The 18364-nt window shown below is 42.6% G+C and overlaps 1 protein-coding gene across 2 annotated transcripts in view; it reads right to left on the minus strand.

Moving 5' to 3' along the window:
* IQCM (IQ motif containing M) overlaps positions 1-18364 on the minus strand; it is a 1823621-nt gene that overhangs the window by 476553 nt on the left and 1328704 nt on the right. For both annotated transcript variants that reach the window (XM_069631255.1, XM_069631254.1), the window contains exon 11: positions 17528-17717. In XM_069631255.1, coding sequence (XP_069487356.1) covers positions 17528-17717 — 190 coding nt within the window. The remainder of the gene's footprint in view (positions 1-17527; positions 17718-18364) is intronic.

The raw sequence follows: 18364 nt of genomic DNA on the forward strand, positions 1-18364 counted from the left end.
CCATTATTAAAGAAAGGGGAGGATGACCACAATGTATTCCATGGCCATAAATTGATAAAGACAATTTAAAATGTAAATTGCTGAGTTTAATTTCCGGTGCTGATGAGCTAGAGAGGGTGACATCAGGAATGTTGTTAGCTATAGGTGACATAAAAGGCCTTTTAGCTGCCATTCGAGGGGAGAGGGCTGATAACATTTGGAAGCAAGCAGGATATGCAGGTGTGACTGTACTCCGCGTGTTTATATTCTATAGGCTCGTATTAGGTCGGCTTGTAGGTGTAGAGACCACGTTATGTTTTGGGACGCAGCCGCAGGATTGCAGCGGTAGCATCAATAAAATGGCGTTTTGAGCAGTTCACTTTCACTATCAACGAACTGCAGGTAAACAATGAAATTGTGCTTCACATAATTTTTGCACTGACGGAAAGGAAGTTGATGTCGATTTGAATTGGAAACCTGACTGCTGTCGATTTGAATTGGAAACCTGACTGCTTAATTAATAATTGGCAATGAGTAAGTCAGCAAGTTAGGAGGACTTTTCTCCAAAGCGAAAACTGATTATCAAAAGTAAACAGACAAATGGAGTGGACTAAACTTTAGATAGCATTACTAATATCCGCCCTACACTTAACGTAACTGATGAGCTGTGTGCTCGTAGTTGGAGAGGTTGGAGGAACTTTAGGATTGACCATCAGTGGGGGTGACGCCCTACAGAGTAGCTCTTTCTATTTTAATCAAATTGCCTGATAATATGTTTGACAATGAGTGTTGCACTGGTAAGGATTTCAATCAGCCGATACACCCTGGTTGCAGCCTAGTATGCAGCGCGAAGCTGAAATGCTTATTTTATTATGTCTATAGGTTAAATATTGTGAGTGATATACCATTCATATCACACCCCTTCTCAAAATACCCCCAGGTCACAATGGACCAGGAATCAGGCTGGTTGGTAAAGGTAATATTTATTTATTTCTTTATTTAAAATTCAAATTAAACATATATACTTTTGAATAGGGAGCAGCAATCACCAATGTGGTGACAGTAACAAATAAAAATGTATGTAAGGCAGTTAAATTCACTTTTAGCAACTTTTAGCAACACAGAATATAAAACATCAGAGAAAAGAACACTTTAGGCTTGTTTGAAAAGATAGCACATAGGTTAGGATTTCCCCCTGCAATATTCCTCAACCCACAAATAAGCAATCTTAACAAGATATAAGGAAGCAGCAGGTATTCAGGAATAAAGAACAGTAACAGAATTTAAATACCACCTTCCCTCCCCAAACAAGGGAGAAAAACGGGTTTGCAATCTTACACTTTAAAATGACATTCGAAAATGGTTGTGTAAAACAGTGAATGTGTGTACAAATCCTTAAATCAATACAAATTTCTATGGGAGCAACACTGGAAAGATGCTAACAATCATGAGCTATAGTTGAGCAAAATTAAACACTTTTAATCTTAATGGAAGTTTGAAAATAATTTAAAACAAAAATCACACGTGTAAAACTTTGCAGAAATGCAGATTCCCGCCTAAAATTGACCAAATGGTTTTAAGAAACACGGGTGAAATCTGAGTGTGGTTCTTAGGTTAGGATGTAGCTATGGGTCTTAGGTATATTCCAGAGTTGAAATGAAGTCTCTAGCTATTAAATTGAGTGAGTTATGTTGAATGAGAGGCAAGGCGCGAAAAAGAAAACAGAAATCAACTTTTACAAGGACAGCTTTAATCTACACTAGGGCATTCAGGCTAGGTTACCAGCATGGCTTTAAGTGGGCCGGGGCCTGCCGGGGCTTGGCCCCGGCAGGCTACGAAATTTCGTTTTGAGGCAGGGCCCTGCCGGGGCCCACTAATCTCCCCTGGCAGCCCCGCCCACTACACGAAAAGGCATTTTTTTCTACCGCCTGACGCTCTCGCTCGTGTGCGAGAGCTTCAGGCTTCAGAATAAAATGCCTTTCAGCCATAATGGTGGCGCCGCACCTGCGAGGCATCCCTTTAATCAAGTGATGCACGTGGGCCGGCGCCACCATTATGGAGAAAATGTGAGGCCGCTGGAAGCAGAGGCCTTGCTTTCTAAATACTGAAGCTCCCGCGGATTTGCGGGAGTTTTAGTCTTTAGGAAAAAGGCCTCTGCTTCCAGTGGCCTCACCCTTTCAGCCTTAATGGTGACGCTGCCCCTCCCCAGCTGGCGAGGGGCAGCACCGCCATTAAGGCTGAATAGGCGTGGCGCTGTCCCCTGCCAGGCAAGCCTGTACAAAATAAATGCAGAGATCAGCACCCTCTCCTCTATAGGGGAGAGGGTGCTAATATCTACAAAAGGCTGCCTGGCAGGGGTGTCAGTAGCCCATTGAGCCGGGGCTCATCAAGGGGGCGTGGCCTAACGGGCCATCAAGACCCCCGTTGTTAGGCCATGCCCCCTCGATGAGCCCCGGCTCGATTTGTAGTGCCACTTAAGGCACGGGTTACCAGATTGAAACATAGTAAACTCTAGAGTTGATCCGCGGTACCAACCCCAGCACCTCCGTGTCTGCCCTGGCTGACTCAGTCCGATTACCCGAGGGAGGATTTAAAGATTTGGGATTTGACAAGGAAAAATTATTTAAATTAGTTAAGCACTACCGCAAATAATCAAGGCAAGGTTTCAAGAATGGTTGTGACAATATTACAAGTTCTTAAGGTAAGGATATGATGACTTAGAGATTGGGATGGAACAAAACAAGGCAAGGTATGCTATGATTTTCTATGCTTCCTATTAATACTTACAGTCCACTTTAATTTAGGATTTTGGAACGTCAAGGGTTCTGGTCATCACACGGATTAGGTCTAACCAAGAACAGCAGGGCACATTAGGCGGGATAGGGTCAGCTGGGTGGTTCTGGTCGCTGGACTAGAGTGCCTGGACTGGTGACTGCACTGGACTGCACTGGTTCCTGGAGACGGGAGATCAGTGTGACGGCGAGTTTGCAGCAGACAAGCATTTAGTAGGAGCGAGCCAGACTGGATCACGATGCTTCCCTGGAGTTTTGGGATTTGTTTCAGAATTTTGAGGCCTAGCTGAAAAGGAGTTCAGCAATGCTGAGGGCTTGGCTTTGTAATGAAATCAGGAAACAGGAAAAAGGATGGAGAATTCAGGAACAGGGCGCCACGCAGAAATCAGGATGAAGTCAGGAATCAGTGTGTGTGTGTGTGCTGTGAGGTTCCCTTATTTATCATGCCAAATGACATCACTAAATTATATGGCAGGGGCAAGCCTACTGTCCACACCCCTGCTGCTAGGATTGGGCAAAAGCATAATCTCTGCCTTGCTTTTCGCTGATTGGATGACAGAAAGCGATGCCATGTTTTATGAGATGATCTTTACAATGTCTGGAAACCTCCCATAGCTATTGGGACCAAAATCTAACTTTCCCACAAATACATATTAATGTAGTTATGACCTCTAAGAAAATCAGATGCACATGTTACATATCTCGTGGGTCACATTTCAATCCAACTCCCAAATCTGTGAGATCTGGTGTTGCCTTTCTGCTGCATTTTGGCAATTTTAACCATGAAAGATTTGGCCTAAAATTTCCCATCTTTGTACACAGATGCACGTTCACCCCTGGGATATGTGTACAAAATGTCAAGTGCACAAGATCAATCATTTCCCCACAATTGGGTATCCTTTACAACTTCTGTTCCTTATGTAGTACTGGGTTGAATCACGTCTTCAAAGAAAGAGCATAAAAATAAATTTAGAATTATGCACTTTTCACATTTTTTCTCATTCTTGTGGCAAAGTTAAATGTCTTGAAGTTCAAATGCAAAATAGGCATTTTAAAACCAAGTCAACTGTCACTTAAGCAGGGTTTTTTTCTTTCTTTCATCTGTAAGCAAGTGTCAAATCCTTTGGGGTCCCTCCCTTGAGAGTGAAGCTTCCCGCCCCTCCTACTGGAAGGGTGAGTGTCTTAGCCTGCTATTGTCTTTGCCTTGGGCAAAGACGAATGTCTAATGTGACTTGAAAGGCCCCATTGTACTGGGGATTCCACGCCTCCAGCCAGCAATTAGCCTTTCCTGTGCCAGCAGTTTGAAGTGTCATCCACGTTATTTTTTTTCTTTGAACTATAGATTGCCATTCAGACTGGGTTGAGCTTTGATTTATATTTTTAAATCTTAACTTTAAACATATAGAATTAAAACAGTTTATAAGAGTGTCTTTACCATTACACATCCTTTTACATTTCTTAAGTAATTAAGCCTTGACACAACAATGTACTTTTGAAATAGATAATTTTCCCTCTTCAGTAAGGGAAAAGCCCATTTTACCATTTCCTTTAAATTCGGTTTTCCTCTGCAGCAAATATACACTTTGTGCAGCTGGTAGTTCTTATCCTGAGTGCTAGAATTGTTTTGCAGCATGGATAGATGTATCATACATTTGTTTAAAGTCTCTCTCTGCACAGGTGATTCTTGATACTTGTTGCAAAGTTTTAGCTGCGTTTCCCGTGGAAAATGAAAAACACAGTCCCTGGTTTGCTTTTCCAAGGATACTGTCACCAGGAGCTGTCATTCAATGAGGCCCAGTTCCTCTCAGCCACAATGAATATCCCTCGGCGTTGCAGGGCCCTTTTTGATCATAATGGTTTATGAGAAATTAATGGATTTAGCGCCAAGCAGCACTTTTTAAGATTGGGAATGTGTCAATTTAAAAGGCCTTTGGGGTTTTTCAGCACAATGATGCTACTTCATTCACTTTGCTCCATGTAAAATGTAGCAGAGCACACTGGCATACTCCTGCAGTGAGTACTCTGTTCTCACCCCCACATGAACTGTGTGTGGCAGGGTGTGCAGCCTTTTTCTGGTTGTGACACAAACGCAGTTTAAAGATTTTAGTGCGCACAGGAGTCAGCGCGGTCATTTTGGGCTGTTTCTTTCACCATTGCAGTAAAGTGATGTAGTGAGGCACATCTGAGTGGGTCAAAATATCCCACAGCACGCATGGTTTTTGTAACTGCTCCTATGTCATTGGTTTTATTCTTCCAGATATGGGTCTATTTGAGAAGACATCCACCCAAAACCGTAGTTTGGATATAAAGTAATATCTACACGGTAAGCTAACCATGGATGAATTGATAATCCCTTAGGTGTAGCTGTTCAATGCATGCAGTATTAATTGCAACAGCATATCTGTGTTTCCTCCTGCAGTTGGATATGCAACGTCTTGAAATATGATTCTAACTCTTCTGATGTGAAGATAGTGTGCATTGTAAATGGTCTTCGTTGGTCCCCTGAAGAAGTTCTTGGTGACTATGAATTATTGTTAGAAGAACGAAACATGTTGGGCTAAAAATAGGACTGGACTTAGGCACAGTGTCAACAATTAAGAATTTTTTCAAGACAAACCTTTTGTGTGTAAAAGGATTCAACAACTGCTTTTCTATTTTTGAGAGGCTAAAGTTACTGTCATTGACAGTGGTTCTTTACTTATAAACCAACGCACTTTACACGTTTTCACTTTATTGGTTTTAGATAACCATTGAATATTTTGATTAATTTGTACGAATATCCATGATTGGTGTTTATGATATTTTTTTTATGGTGTTTTAGATTCTAATTATTTTCTGAAGACATGTTATGTGTTTTTATTGATTGTATTAACATGTATTTGAAAAAAATATAATGTATCATAATTATGACATGGTAAATTTGTTTCAGTTCTATATATGTTCTTGATGAACTGAGAATATGTGATCCAGGACAAGAAGAGAAAACACAGTGACTAGAGGGTTCCTTAGTCTTTGAGTGTCCTTAGTGTTCTATGGGGGGCTGTACCCTCGAGTCGGTAAAATACCCCTTGTCTATTTTGTAATTGTTGGTTTGCACAAAACATGACACATGATGGAGTGCCATTTAATAATTGCAGAGAAGATGTATGGTGGGCACTCACAGTACAATATCCCAATGCATCAGATATGGGCGCGATTGTGACTAGGAAAATGGGAGAGGATGAAGACCCTGTTGCCTTCATTCAAGATATTTAAGAGAGATGGTGCCTTGAGATGAGAGAACTGTGGGATAAAAACATAGCATTATTTTGCCACATTTTGTGTCAGGGACTGCCTGTGCCAGTGCAATGGCAAATGAAGAAACAGGTGGGAATGGAAGTAAAACCATGGCCAGAAATACAGTCGACAATCGTGCATCACTGCCGATTGTTACAGTAGAAGAATAAAAACGCCGAGAGCAGAAAGCAGCAGGAGGCAACATTTGTTCAGAAGAAGTTATCAAAATTAGCAATAGAGGGAACGATATTGATGAATAATGAGGGTGTTGTGACACAGGAGATGTGACGAGTGCAGCAAAATAGTGCAGTGTAAACCACGGATCAGGGTGGGTACAATTCTAGGCCAAGAGGAAGAGAGAATGGGCTGAGAGGAGGAGGACAAGGTGGATTGAAGAACCCTCGGGGAGGAGGAGGATTTAATGTTGGACAACCACAACAATATTGGAATTGCGGGAGAATATGACATATAGTTAGCACATGCAGAAGCAGAGGAGGCATGCAGCAAAATTAGCAAACTGCAAGGGGGGGAGGGGTGGGTTATGTTCTGCAATATAATACAGAACCATAAGAGCATTATGCCGAAGATCAAATGCAGACTTAGACATGTGCGCCTCAATCACAGCAGATACAGCAAGCACCATTGCAAATGCAATTGCCATAAGGGCAACTTCAGCAAGTACCTATGCAAACACAACAGGTACAAACTCAGCATGCGCAGACACAACACGCCATGATAACACAATGAAATATGAATACAGGAGTCCAGCAAGCACCCGCACCTAAATTAGGGAGTGTGACCATGGTAGGAGGAAACCCTTTCACAGGTACAGGGATTAATTTATATCAACAATAGGACAGCCCACAGACCTGATGTGTTCAGTACTATCTCTGACACCAGACCCCCAAGAGGAAGCAAGGGTCAAGGTGAAGATAGGGGACAAGACATTTTCAATTCTTGTAGACATTGAAGCAACTTGTTCCTGCATATGTGAGGGAACAAATCCAGGGATTCTCTGGGGTGGGGCAATGAGTTTTATTGCTTTTACAGACAAATTACCAATCTCAATAGGAGAACACAATGGGCCTCATTACGACCCTGGCGGAAGACCATGGTGCCTGTTAGCACCATGGTCCATGCCGGTAATTTACCGACTCCGCCATGGAGAAAGGGGGAATTACCACCCCATTACAAGGTTAGCGGGGCGGTAATTCCCCCTTCCTCCATGGCCCTTCCCCATTCCCATTTTTGCCCCATAGGGCTCAATGGGAATGGGGAAGGTGCTAAGTACGGTGCCGCAAATTGCGGCACCGTAATTAGCACCCAGGTCCCTTTGCGGGTCCCTACTTTAACGGCTGGTCTACACCAGCCGTTAAGGTCGGGTCCCGCAAAGGGACCTCGTAATAAGGCGCTAATAGGTTAACGGCACCGCAGCCTTTTACGGCGCCGTTAACCCATTAGCGCCTGGGTCGTAATGAGGCCCAATGTGTCAATGCCATTATTATATTCTAAGAAGACAGCAGGTAACATATTAGGGTGTGACCTAATGACAAACCTTAACATGACAATATCTTTTACTGATAAAGGAATAGTGTGTTCTACTACAGGGATATATTATATGAATGTGAGAGAGCTTATATTAGCCTTCACAGGCCAGAAGGCATTACGAGGAGTTCCCTTAGATACCAAAGTATTTTTGTATGAAGTGACTGTTCTATTATCATGGTTACCCAGGTTGATAGGTAAACTATTGAGGATACCTGATGAATTTAATTTGTCTTTAGACCAGAAATCCCCATGGATGATGAAGAAGGGCAGATTATCCTTTTGGAGTTAGAAGCTGCAGTCATCAAAGAGGAAAAAGAGGATGGAGGGCAGTGATAGCCCTCAGTGAAGGATGACAGATTTGAAAGATGAGGAGCTGTTTAAGGACAGGTATTCAGATGATGAACCAGTATTTTTCATAAGTCTCACTTATTGGATTAAAGTAGAGAATAGAGAAATACTGCAGAGAATGGCATTAGTAAAAAAGAACCATCATTTTTCCGGGAAAATTTAGAGAAAGTGTCAAATATTTTATGGACCACAAGTCCATATGATGTGGGTCTATTAAAAGGAGTGGGAGCAGTTAAAATCAAACTTAAACCAGGGTCTCTTTTGCCACAAGAAATGCAATACCCCATGTCTAGAGAAGTGGATGAAGGCATATTTGAGTCCATTTCTGCTTTCATGAAGCAAGGAATACTGGTGGTATATGATTCTTCATGAAAGACTGCTGTGTACCCAGTGAAAAAAATCAAAGGGGGTGTCACAGAGATTCATACATGACTGTTGCCCTCCAAACAATATAGTCGAAGCTGCGCTTCCTTGAGTTGCAATTCCTGCGACAATATTGTGCAACATCCCATCTTAGGCCAGATACTTCACAGTTATAGATTGAAAGAATGCATCCTTTTCAATTCCCCTCCATGAAGACTCACAAGATTTGACTTCCTTTTCATATACAAATATTCACCTGAACCATAGAGTCCTTCAGATGGACCATGGTAACATTCAGCTCGAAAGTGCAATAATTCAATGCGTGGATTACATTTTGGTGAGTAGTGAGACAGAAGAAAGATACAGAGAAGATTCAGTAAAATTCATGACCAAACTTTTATAAGGTGGACAAAGAAAAGTTACAATACTGTCAGAAAGAGGTATTGTATATAGCATAGATGATTTCTCACAAAGGGAGGAAAGTGACACCTGAGAGAGCAGAAGCAGTAAAGAAGACTTCAGAACCTAAAACAACAAGAGAAATACAACAATTCTTAGGCGTATGCAACTATTGTAGGGCCTAGGTGTTCGATTACAGTGCATATATTCGACTACTTTTAAAAGGATTTAAAGAAGCAGTGTCACAGATTTAAAGATACGGCACACTCCAGACCAGGACTGGCCAGGGATGCAGTGCACAATAAAAACACTTTTAGGTTTATTACATTCAGATTCTATTTTTGAGAATGCAGCCAACCCGTCTCACACCCCCTTTGACGTACACCTTGTGTCGTAATAGACCATGAACCAGGCCGGTGTGTAATAATGAAATGTTTATTTATTTTTAAATTCAAATGACAAACAGATTCAATATAGGGTAGCAATCACCAGTGTGGTGATAATTACACAGCAAAATGATAGGATACACTTAATTTAACTTTGTGACATCAGTCACAGTGATGCAAATATGAATGAAAACCAGATCACATTTGGGAATACTTTTAAATGGGACAACTGTTATGCATTCCGACCTACACCCCCTGAATGGGAGGCCAAAATCGGATTGTACCCTTGAAAAATTAGCAAAATGGCACTCGGAATTCACTGAATAGTTATTTTACATGTGTAGTTGAATGGATAGGACAAGAATTGATGTGGCTGTACTAAAGAAGCAAGAACCTACAAGCTACACGGCAAGGAACTAAACAACATGCATACAAGTGGGAAGGAAAAACAGTGGAGCAAAAATCAAACGTGGTAAAATTGCAATTTCTTAGTTTTCGCAGGCAGGGTTAAAACAAGCAAACAGCTTCAGAAATTAGCTAAACAGACAGAATCGAAAATCGGTTTTAACGATGGGTACCAAGGCACATAACCAGTATGATACTAAAGTGAAAAGGTGATTCTTGATGGGTGGCAATATGGGATTCTTTATAGGAAGGAAAAATAGGATTTTTTAACGGGAAACACTTTCAAAGGCAAACAAATTCTACTGCAACTATATTTTTGTGGCTATATATTTAAAGAAAGACACTTGGGATACTTCACCCTTAAAAAGCATGGGTGGAGTAATGAAGGCCCTACGGTGGAATAAATATAGCATTTGGTGGAAGCTAACTGAGACAACTGCTTTAGATATATTAGTCCATATAGAAGTCCATCTGAATTGTAAGACGTTGAGGGAGCAATCTTGATTACATGCTTCCATGCATTTGATTAAGACATCATCCCTTGATGTAGAGGAGCATACTTTATAAAGCATGGAAGCTGTTACATTAGGATTAGATCGATGAAGAAATCTTTGGACATGATAGCTGTTAGCATTAAAAATGAACAACTCATAGTTTTCCTTAATAGCATTTATTAGACTCACATATTGCTGCAGAAAAGACCAAGGGGCCTAAAAGTTGGTTGTGAATTTTTCAAAAGTTAATGGGGTTCCGTGAGTGAACAGCTGTCCTATATACTTAATGCCAACAAATAGCCCTCTTATTCATTTTTATAAGGGGATTCATCCAAATATACTGGGATCTTTTTGTATAAGGCAAGAGTAATTAAGTACACAATTACTTAATAAGATATTAAAGCATCTATTATTATTATTGATGTAGGGGCAGTCTATGAGAACATGAGGGGAGACCATCGCTCTCTCTATGAGAAACCAATTCGGCATATCAAAGCTATTAGGAAAGAACCATAACTGTGTTTTTTGTCTTAGAACAAAGGCAATATGACATTTTTTTATAATCTGCAATACCCACTCCACCTTGAGATCTGGGTTTTTTGACCTTACACTATGAAATCCTTCTTTTCTTCTTACCCCACAGAAATGTAAGGACACATGAGTCAAATGATTTGAAGAAATAGGCAGGAATAGGAAGCATGTAAAGAAAATAGAGTTTAATAGGTGAAATCATTTTAACAGTTTCTACCCCAGTTTCTACCCCACCAGGATATGAAAAGAGGTGAACATGTATTTGTTAGTTCCTGGGGGGTGGGGGTGCTGGGAGACATGTGTGAGGGCCTGGTGGAGGGTGCCCTACACTGCTGCAGGGTGGGGGTGCAGGGAGACATGTGTGGGGGCCTGATGGAGGGTGCCCTGCACTGCTGGGGGGTGGGGGTGCAGGGGGACATGAGTTGGACATGAGTGGGGGCCTGCTGGCAGGTGCCCCACAGTGCTGGGGGGTGGGGGTGCTGGGAGACATGAGTGTGGGCCTGGTGGAGGGTGCCCTGCACTGCTGGGGGGTGGGGGTGCAGGGAGACATGTGTGGGGGCCTGGTTGAGGGTGCCCCTGAATGCTGGGGGGTGGGGGTGCAGGGGGACATGAGTTGGACATGAGTGGGGGCCTGCTGGCAGGTGCCCCACAGTGCTGGGGGGTGGGGGTGGGGGTGCTGGGAGTCATGCGTTGTTGATCAGTAGTGCAAGGTGACATGTGGCTTGGCTGGGGGGCATGCCCATGGTGGATGGGCTGCCTGCGGGACATGAGCAGGGGTGCAGGGTAGTCCCCTGTGGTGTGGGCTGCCTGCAGGGGCCGTGGAGGGTGTAGAGGGAACACCTGGGAGGACCCACACGGCCAATTCACATGTAGTACTCCCCGGAACCCCTGAAATACACGTACCCTGCTGAAATCGCGTGTGAGACTTCCCGCGCACCCCGAAATACACGTACCCAGGACATTCGCATGTGGAACTTCCCGCGCACCCCTGAAATACACGTACCCTGCTGAATTTGCGTGTGAAACTTCCCGCGCATCCCGTAATACATGTACCCAGGACATTCGTGTGTGGAACTTCCCGCGCACCCCTGAAATACACGTGCCCTGATGGAATCGCGTGTGAAACTTCCCGCGCACCCCTGAAATACACGTACCCTGCTGAATTCGTGTGTGAAACTTCCTGCGCACCCTTGGAATACACGTACCCAGGACAATCGCTTGTGGAACTTCCCGCGCACCCCTGAAATACACGTGCCCTGATGGAATTGCGTGTGAAACTTCACGCGCACCCCTGAAATACACGTACCCTGCTGAATTTGCGTGAGAAACTTCCCGCGCACCCCTGGAACACACGTACCCAGGACAATCGCGTGTGGAACTTCCCGCGCACCCCTGAAATACACGTACCCTGCTGAATTCGCGTGTGACACTTCCCGCGCACCCCTGAAATACACGTACCCAGGACAATCGCGTGTGGAACTTCCCGCGCACCCCTGAAATACACGTACCCTGCTGAATTCGCTTGTGGAACTTCCCGCACACCCCTGAAATACACGTACCCTGCTGAATTCGCGTGTGAAACTTCCCGCGCACCCCTGGAATACACGTACCCAGGACAATCGCGTGTGGAACTTCCCGCGCACCCCTGAAATACACGTACCCTTCTGAATTTGCGTGTGAAACTTCCCGCCCACCCCTGAAATACAAGTGGAATCGCGTGTGAAACTTCACGCGCACCCCTGAAATACACATACCCTGCTGAATTTGCGTGTGAAACTTCACACGCACCCCTGGAACACACGTACCCAGGACAATCGCGTGTGGAACTTCGTACCCAGGACAATCGCGTGTGAAACTTCCAGCGAACCCCTGAAATACACGTTCCCGCTTGGCATTTGCTGTTTGGCAGCCCTGTGAACTGGTCCAGCGTTAGCGCAGACATTTGCGATGAATTGGGGATTTTGATGGCTTTTCCTTGCGTGAGGGCGTTCTTGGGGGCGTAACTGGTGCTGCTGCAGGGTCGCTGCGCCACTCTGCGCCACGGCTGGTTTTGAAGGGTAAAATCCATGAATATGCTGTGCGATGAAATGGATTTTATCGCATGCGGCTGGCCCAGTGTATCGCACGGGGACATTGTGCACCAGCCGCGTGCGCCACTTTTGTGCGAAATTCTATGAATTACCCTGCTGGTGTCTGTGAGAAAAAAAGGTATTTAAACTTGACAGTACTTGCGTCTGTAAAGTTTGCCTGTGTAATGCAGAAAATGTGCTTCTTTAAGGCAAGCGGAGTGTCTCTGCCGTGTACGCCGAACAGCTGTCGAAGCGTTATATATAGCATTCTGTTCAGCGTGACCCCGCTGATCTGTAGGCCACGCCTCCTGACCTACGCAGCACCACAGGAACTGCTTTCACCGTACCAGGAAACATCCGCCGATCTCACAAACTTCTGCATACAGCATTAGGGCAACGTGATAAGCTATTTTTATGTGCTACTTTTAAAAACATATACAGAAGAGTTGAATCTTTGTACCGGGATGGGAGCTCTATTTTATGAAGCCATCGGCTAGATCGCTTGGCCACGCCCACACGAGCAGCTGTTTATGGCGACTGATGCGATCACATCTGTGGGCCAGAGGATGAGGGAGCATATGGAGGGCATGTCGACCTTTGCAGGCATGCTCCTCACCATGCAATACATCTGGAACCAGGAATCAGAGCATTGCACCTCCATCACCCAGTGCCTGAGGAGGCTGATAAGGACAAGAGGCCACCAAAGTGACATGATACTATTTCACCTGGCAGAAGGGAGGTGGGTCGGAATGGCGTTGGGGATTGGGGAGGTGGATGGGATGGGCTGTTGGGGGATTGGGGAGGTGGATGGGAAGAGCTGTTGGGAATGGGTGATGGGTGACCACCACAGTTGTTGATAAAAAAAAAGAATTGTTCACTAGAAGAAACGTGAGGATATTTAGGTGGAGGTAACCGCAATGTGTTTTTGACACAATTACCACTCATTGGTATGTTGGCGGTATTTCAAATTGTGATGTGGCAGAGATACCATTTCGAAACTTGGCAGTAATTTTGCCGGTAGTAATTCTGCTTGCACTAATTCCGCTGGTGTAATTAGCGCCAGCCCCTGATTCGGCGATGTGGTCCAAGGACCTTAGTGTAAACCCACAGTGAATCCTGCACAATACTCAGAAGTTAATGCTGTGTAATATGCATATAATGCATGGTACCAATTACACAACCACATCTCTTAATAAACTATTGCACCAGTACAAGGTAATTTATATAGAGACAGACAGCAATGGCCAATGCATTCCGGACTTCCATAGGCCCGTTTTCGGCATAATCTGTATATTAAAAAAGAAAACAAGAGAAGGTCCAATATTTTCATTATAGTCATGAAAATCTTAGTAAAAGTACAGATAAAAAAAATATTATTATATTTAACACTTCACTTCAACAGCATACCTTGCCTGTGTAAATAAACAAACAAAACCAACAGAAAAGAACAACCTACGATCTGTGAAAAACGAGATAAAAAAGTTAATCTAACAAGCAGGCAAACACATTTGGTTCCAAGGTGATTCTTGGACGTTTCTGGTGACATATTAAATAGCTACACATCTCGTTTTTTATTACTAATCCATCTAAGGTGAGATACGTAATTGCAACACATATATGGAAGTCTAACAACTGGCATGGATGTTGTAACAATCTTTTTGTATGTCTTTGTATTTCCTTGTTTATCTTGCTACCATTGGTTCACTTCAATAAATAAATACCATTTGTAGAAAGAAGCTGTTTCTGCTATTTCCCACTTTCCGCACTGAGTTGTGTGTCCTCATGTATCTACTAAATCTCTAACTGGACCCTTATTGTCAATTGTGCAATTCCTCTTTATTGCTATAAGGATGTAGAATATGTGTAGCAACTTATGTTGTCCAGGAACCTAAACAAAAATCTATCTGTGAAACTAAATTAAAAGAGAAATGATATCCTTTCTTTATTATGCTTGGGGAAATCTCTTTTGTTAGATATAATGTAGGAGAGAGGGTATCATTCTGGGGACATATGCACCTAATCAATTGTTTTCCGGTTTTGTCCTGGCCTTTCCCTCTCCGTGTATTTTGCAGCATCAGGACTCAGTGGCAGTAACATTCGTACAGTGGATGCTTACCCCTGTCAATGCTTTTCCCTCACCTGATGAAGACTGGATCAATTGCATACTGACATCAATTGATGGAAACATGTGGGGTGCTGTTAATATTAACCAATTAGAAAGAGAATAAATCCTAGAAAATACTGGATTTTGTTTTTAAGTAAAATGTATTTGACCTCAAAGAATAATTGGTATTAGAACATTTTAAAAACATGTTGGCTTCAATGTTTATTGTTTAAACACATAAGAATTTTATTCTGTAAAATTGGTGAATGAATGGCAAACATGTATTTTATACGAAGGGTTACACAAGTGTGAGGAAACATAATATCCACTAAGTCCGACAAATAAATCAAGAAATTGTTTCTATGCGTTTTCACCATTTGCGTTGCATTAAGAAACAACTGATTCTAAGCCTATGTTTATTGGAGTTTTTCTATAAAACGTGCAACAATTTAAATGAAAAATATATATGTTGGACATATGTTACAGTGTATGATGTATGTTGTGTATCTTCTCAGTGATAAAAATAGATATTTTGTAATGCATCTCATACGCTTTGGGAAATCTTTTGTAGGAACATAAAAGGGGAAACGGGACAGCCACCTGCACTCCCAGGGCTTTTCCCTTGTCTTTGGGCCAAGTGGTGGTTTCCTTTAAAGCAGAAATGTCTTGGTCCCAGTCGTTTCGGCACAGTTTACACTCCATACTTGGGCTCCGCTCTGTGACATCTCGAGATCGCCTGACCGTTATCACCCCCTTCTTATGTATGTGGCTGCAAAGGGTTATCAGTCTGCCTAGAACATGTGACGATGTCACATTGTGCATCTTCAGAACAGAGTTCAAAATGTCTAACACAGCTAGTACCAGACAAGTATGAATATAGCTTCTGAATACAGCATTTAAAAATAAACATGGCAAACATGGCAATCTGAAAAGGTCCAGCCCTCTATGCATGTACATTACTGAAAGAATAAGTGGTGCTAGGAATGGACACTCACCACACAATAAACAGGACGGCAAAACGAAGACATGAAGCTCCCGAAACACCAGAGCTACTCTACTTGATTTCACTATATAATTTATAGTTGCAGAAATGTCTACGTCTCTGTATCACTCTGTGGGTGAGAAACATGCAGTGCAGTGAACAATTGCTAGAGCCATCGCAATCGTTGCTGACAACAGTACAACTAGAGTAAAACAAAAACAATATATTTATTGAAGGGGAGAAATGGTGCTGTGTTTTTTATGGTTGAAAGTAGAATGAGTGCAGCCACAATAGAGACAACTCCCAGGTTGGGACTGGCTGGTATTTAGTGACATACATTGTCATTGTGTGTGTCCTGCAGGAATGTTGCCATCACACTGAGGGTGCATTATCTGTATGGGGGAGGTAGGATGGTTACAGATTGACTCTGCGGGAGGTGGCGAGAGTCCGATAGGCCTTAAAAGCAACCAAAGGGGTAGGCTGCTGGGTCTTCAATTGGAGTTGTTAATTATTATTTTTTGTTATCTATTAGTGTTTGTGCATACTCAAGTGCAGGATCGGCAACAATACCAACCAATTAGTGGCAAGCACACACATCTAAACATTACATGTGTGCTTATAGAAGAAGGGCTTTTTGAGACAAAATGTATGCATAGTCTCGGCTATTACGAATATTTAAGTTTACTTATATTGCAGACTGGCTCTTTATACAATTTTACAAAGTTAATTTCCAATATCCACTTTCAGTATATACTATGGTCATAATAACAATGTTACCCTTCCCTTACTGAGCAAAGCAATATATGAATACCTGGAACAACTGTCTGAATTATTTTCTGACAGAAGGATATCATTCCAAGATGAACAGTTTGGTATACCTCTATTGTACTTTTTCAAAACACCCCTATAGGAAAGGGGAAGGGACAAACAGTAGGAATAGGGTCGCTGGCCTCTTTGAAGAACATGAAATAGAATTTTGGCAACATAAGTATGACCACACAACTGTTTATTTGACAATTATGCCTATGAAAAAGGGTTGCATGCTTGAATCACTAAATACATAATACATTGTGAGCATTTTCACTCACCCTAAACATTAAAGTGTTTGTGACCAGAAATCACATATACTCATTCAGACAGCCTCATGATTTGGATTTGAGGGAAAAAGGTTTGGGGGTTTGAGAGCTTTACAGAATTTTAGAAGAGGAAGGGCTGGGTCTCAGGGTAATATGGCTGTACCATGTTCAGTTCCCAATGCACGGAGATCCTTAGATAATTTAGTAGCAATTGTAAAAGAGGAGCAGCTGGGTGTAAGGATGGATGTGGGCATGCCCAGTCCTCAACACACAGAAATCCGAGAAATACTTTGAAAATTAAACTCGTTAGATACAAAACTATGAACTATTAAATATGTGTTTTTTAAAATCAGTGTATTGTGTGTTCTATATTTCAATTCGATGTTTATTACAGACATGGACTGACTGGCTAATAATATTTCTGTTGTTTCTTCGTGTTCAATTTTAAAGTAGCAATGCTTACTCTAAACGCACAGTCTCTTGGGTGGTTTATCTTAACTTTGCCGGTAATTATATGGAGAATCCCAGGAGAATTTTCTATATAGGATAAAATACTTTAAAATGAAACACATTAGAGATGGAACTATCTACTATGAGTTCGAAACACATCCATCGCTTTAAGAAAAATGGAAATATGTTGTGCTCTATTCTTCAATTCGATGTTTATTACAGCGAGGAAGTGACTGGATACCAATATTTCTGTTTCTTGAGTGTAAACTGTTAAGGTAGCAATGCTTGCTCTAGCACGCAATGTCTCCTGGGCAATTTATCTTACCTTTGCCCTCAATCTTTTCAATTTTGTGCATTCAAGCCACCGTCTGATCCATTTCTGAATAGTAATCGCTGCATTGGCAAATATTCTACTGCTAGGTTCCTTCTTTCGTTGGTGGAATGCTTCATACACTTCCAGGTGTGGCCCGATCTTGCTACGTTTCCCAGCACTTTTAGTGTTAGCATGCTGCAACCTGGAAATTCAAATGAAATAATTTCATACTTATATTTTTTCAATTTTTATTCCTTTGTCACATTTCATCACCAGTCGACCATGAATCAAGCAACCTCTGTATTTCTTCGTTTTTAAAAGCAACAGTTGTTTTTCAGTAGAAAGATATTCATGTTTCCATGGCCTAATTTATCACGTCCGTGCCTGCAATGTCCGATTTCCAGCAACTGGTCCAGAGGTACAGTATTTTGAAAATTGATGAAGTTATCTAATCACGACATACTCCTTGAGGCCTGCAGAGCTAGCTCTGGAACCATACAGCATTTAGATTCTAGGGTATTTCCCATAGGGTGTTGAAGTGAGGTAAAATGGGGACATGGGGTGGCGGAAGTTAAAAGAAGGAAGTGAGGAAATGTGGTGAACATGGCTGCTCTTACATGAATGTTGGGAAAGCGTTACAGCTCTTATGTGTATGCCGCTGACTCCCTTATGCGACTGCAACGTTAGTTCCTCCCACTCACTGTGGGCGGTGCTGATGCCGGGCGGTGCTGATGCCGCTGGGTCCTTTTTCATTATTTTTTTTCATGTCCCCCGCAACCCCCGACTCCAGTTACTGCGACCAAGGAGAGCAGGGGACACCACCACAACCCTTGCTCTGCTTGGGTGCAG

The sequence above is a fragment of the Ambystoma mexicanum genome, chromosome 6q (assembly GCF_040938575.1).
Source record: "Ambystoma mexicanum isolate Mex_15411 chromosome 6q, UKY_AmexF1_1, whole genome shotgun sequence".
Lineage (NCBI taxonomy): Eukaryota > Metazoa > Chordata > Amphibia > Caudata > Ambystomatidae > Ambystoma > Ambystoma mexicanum.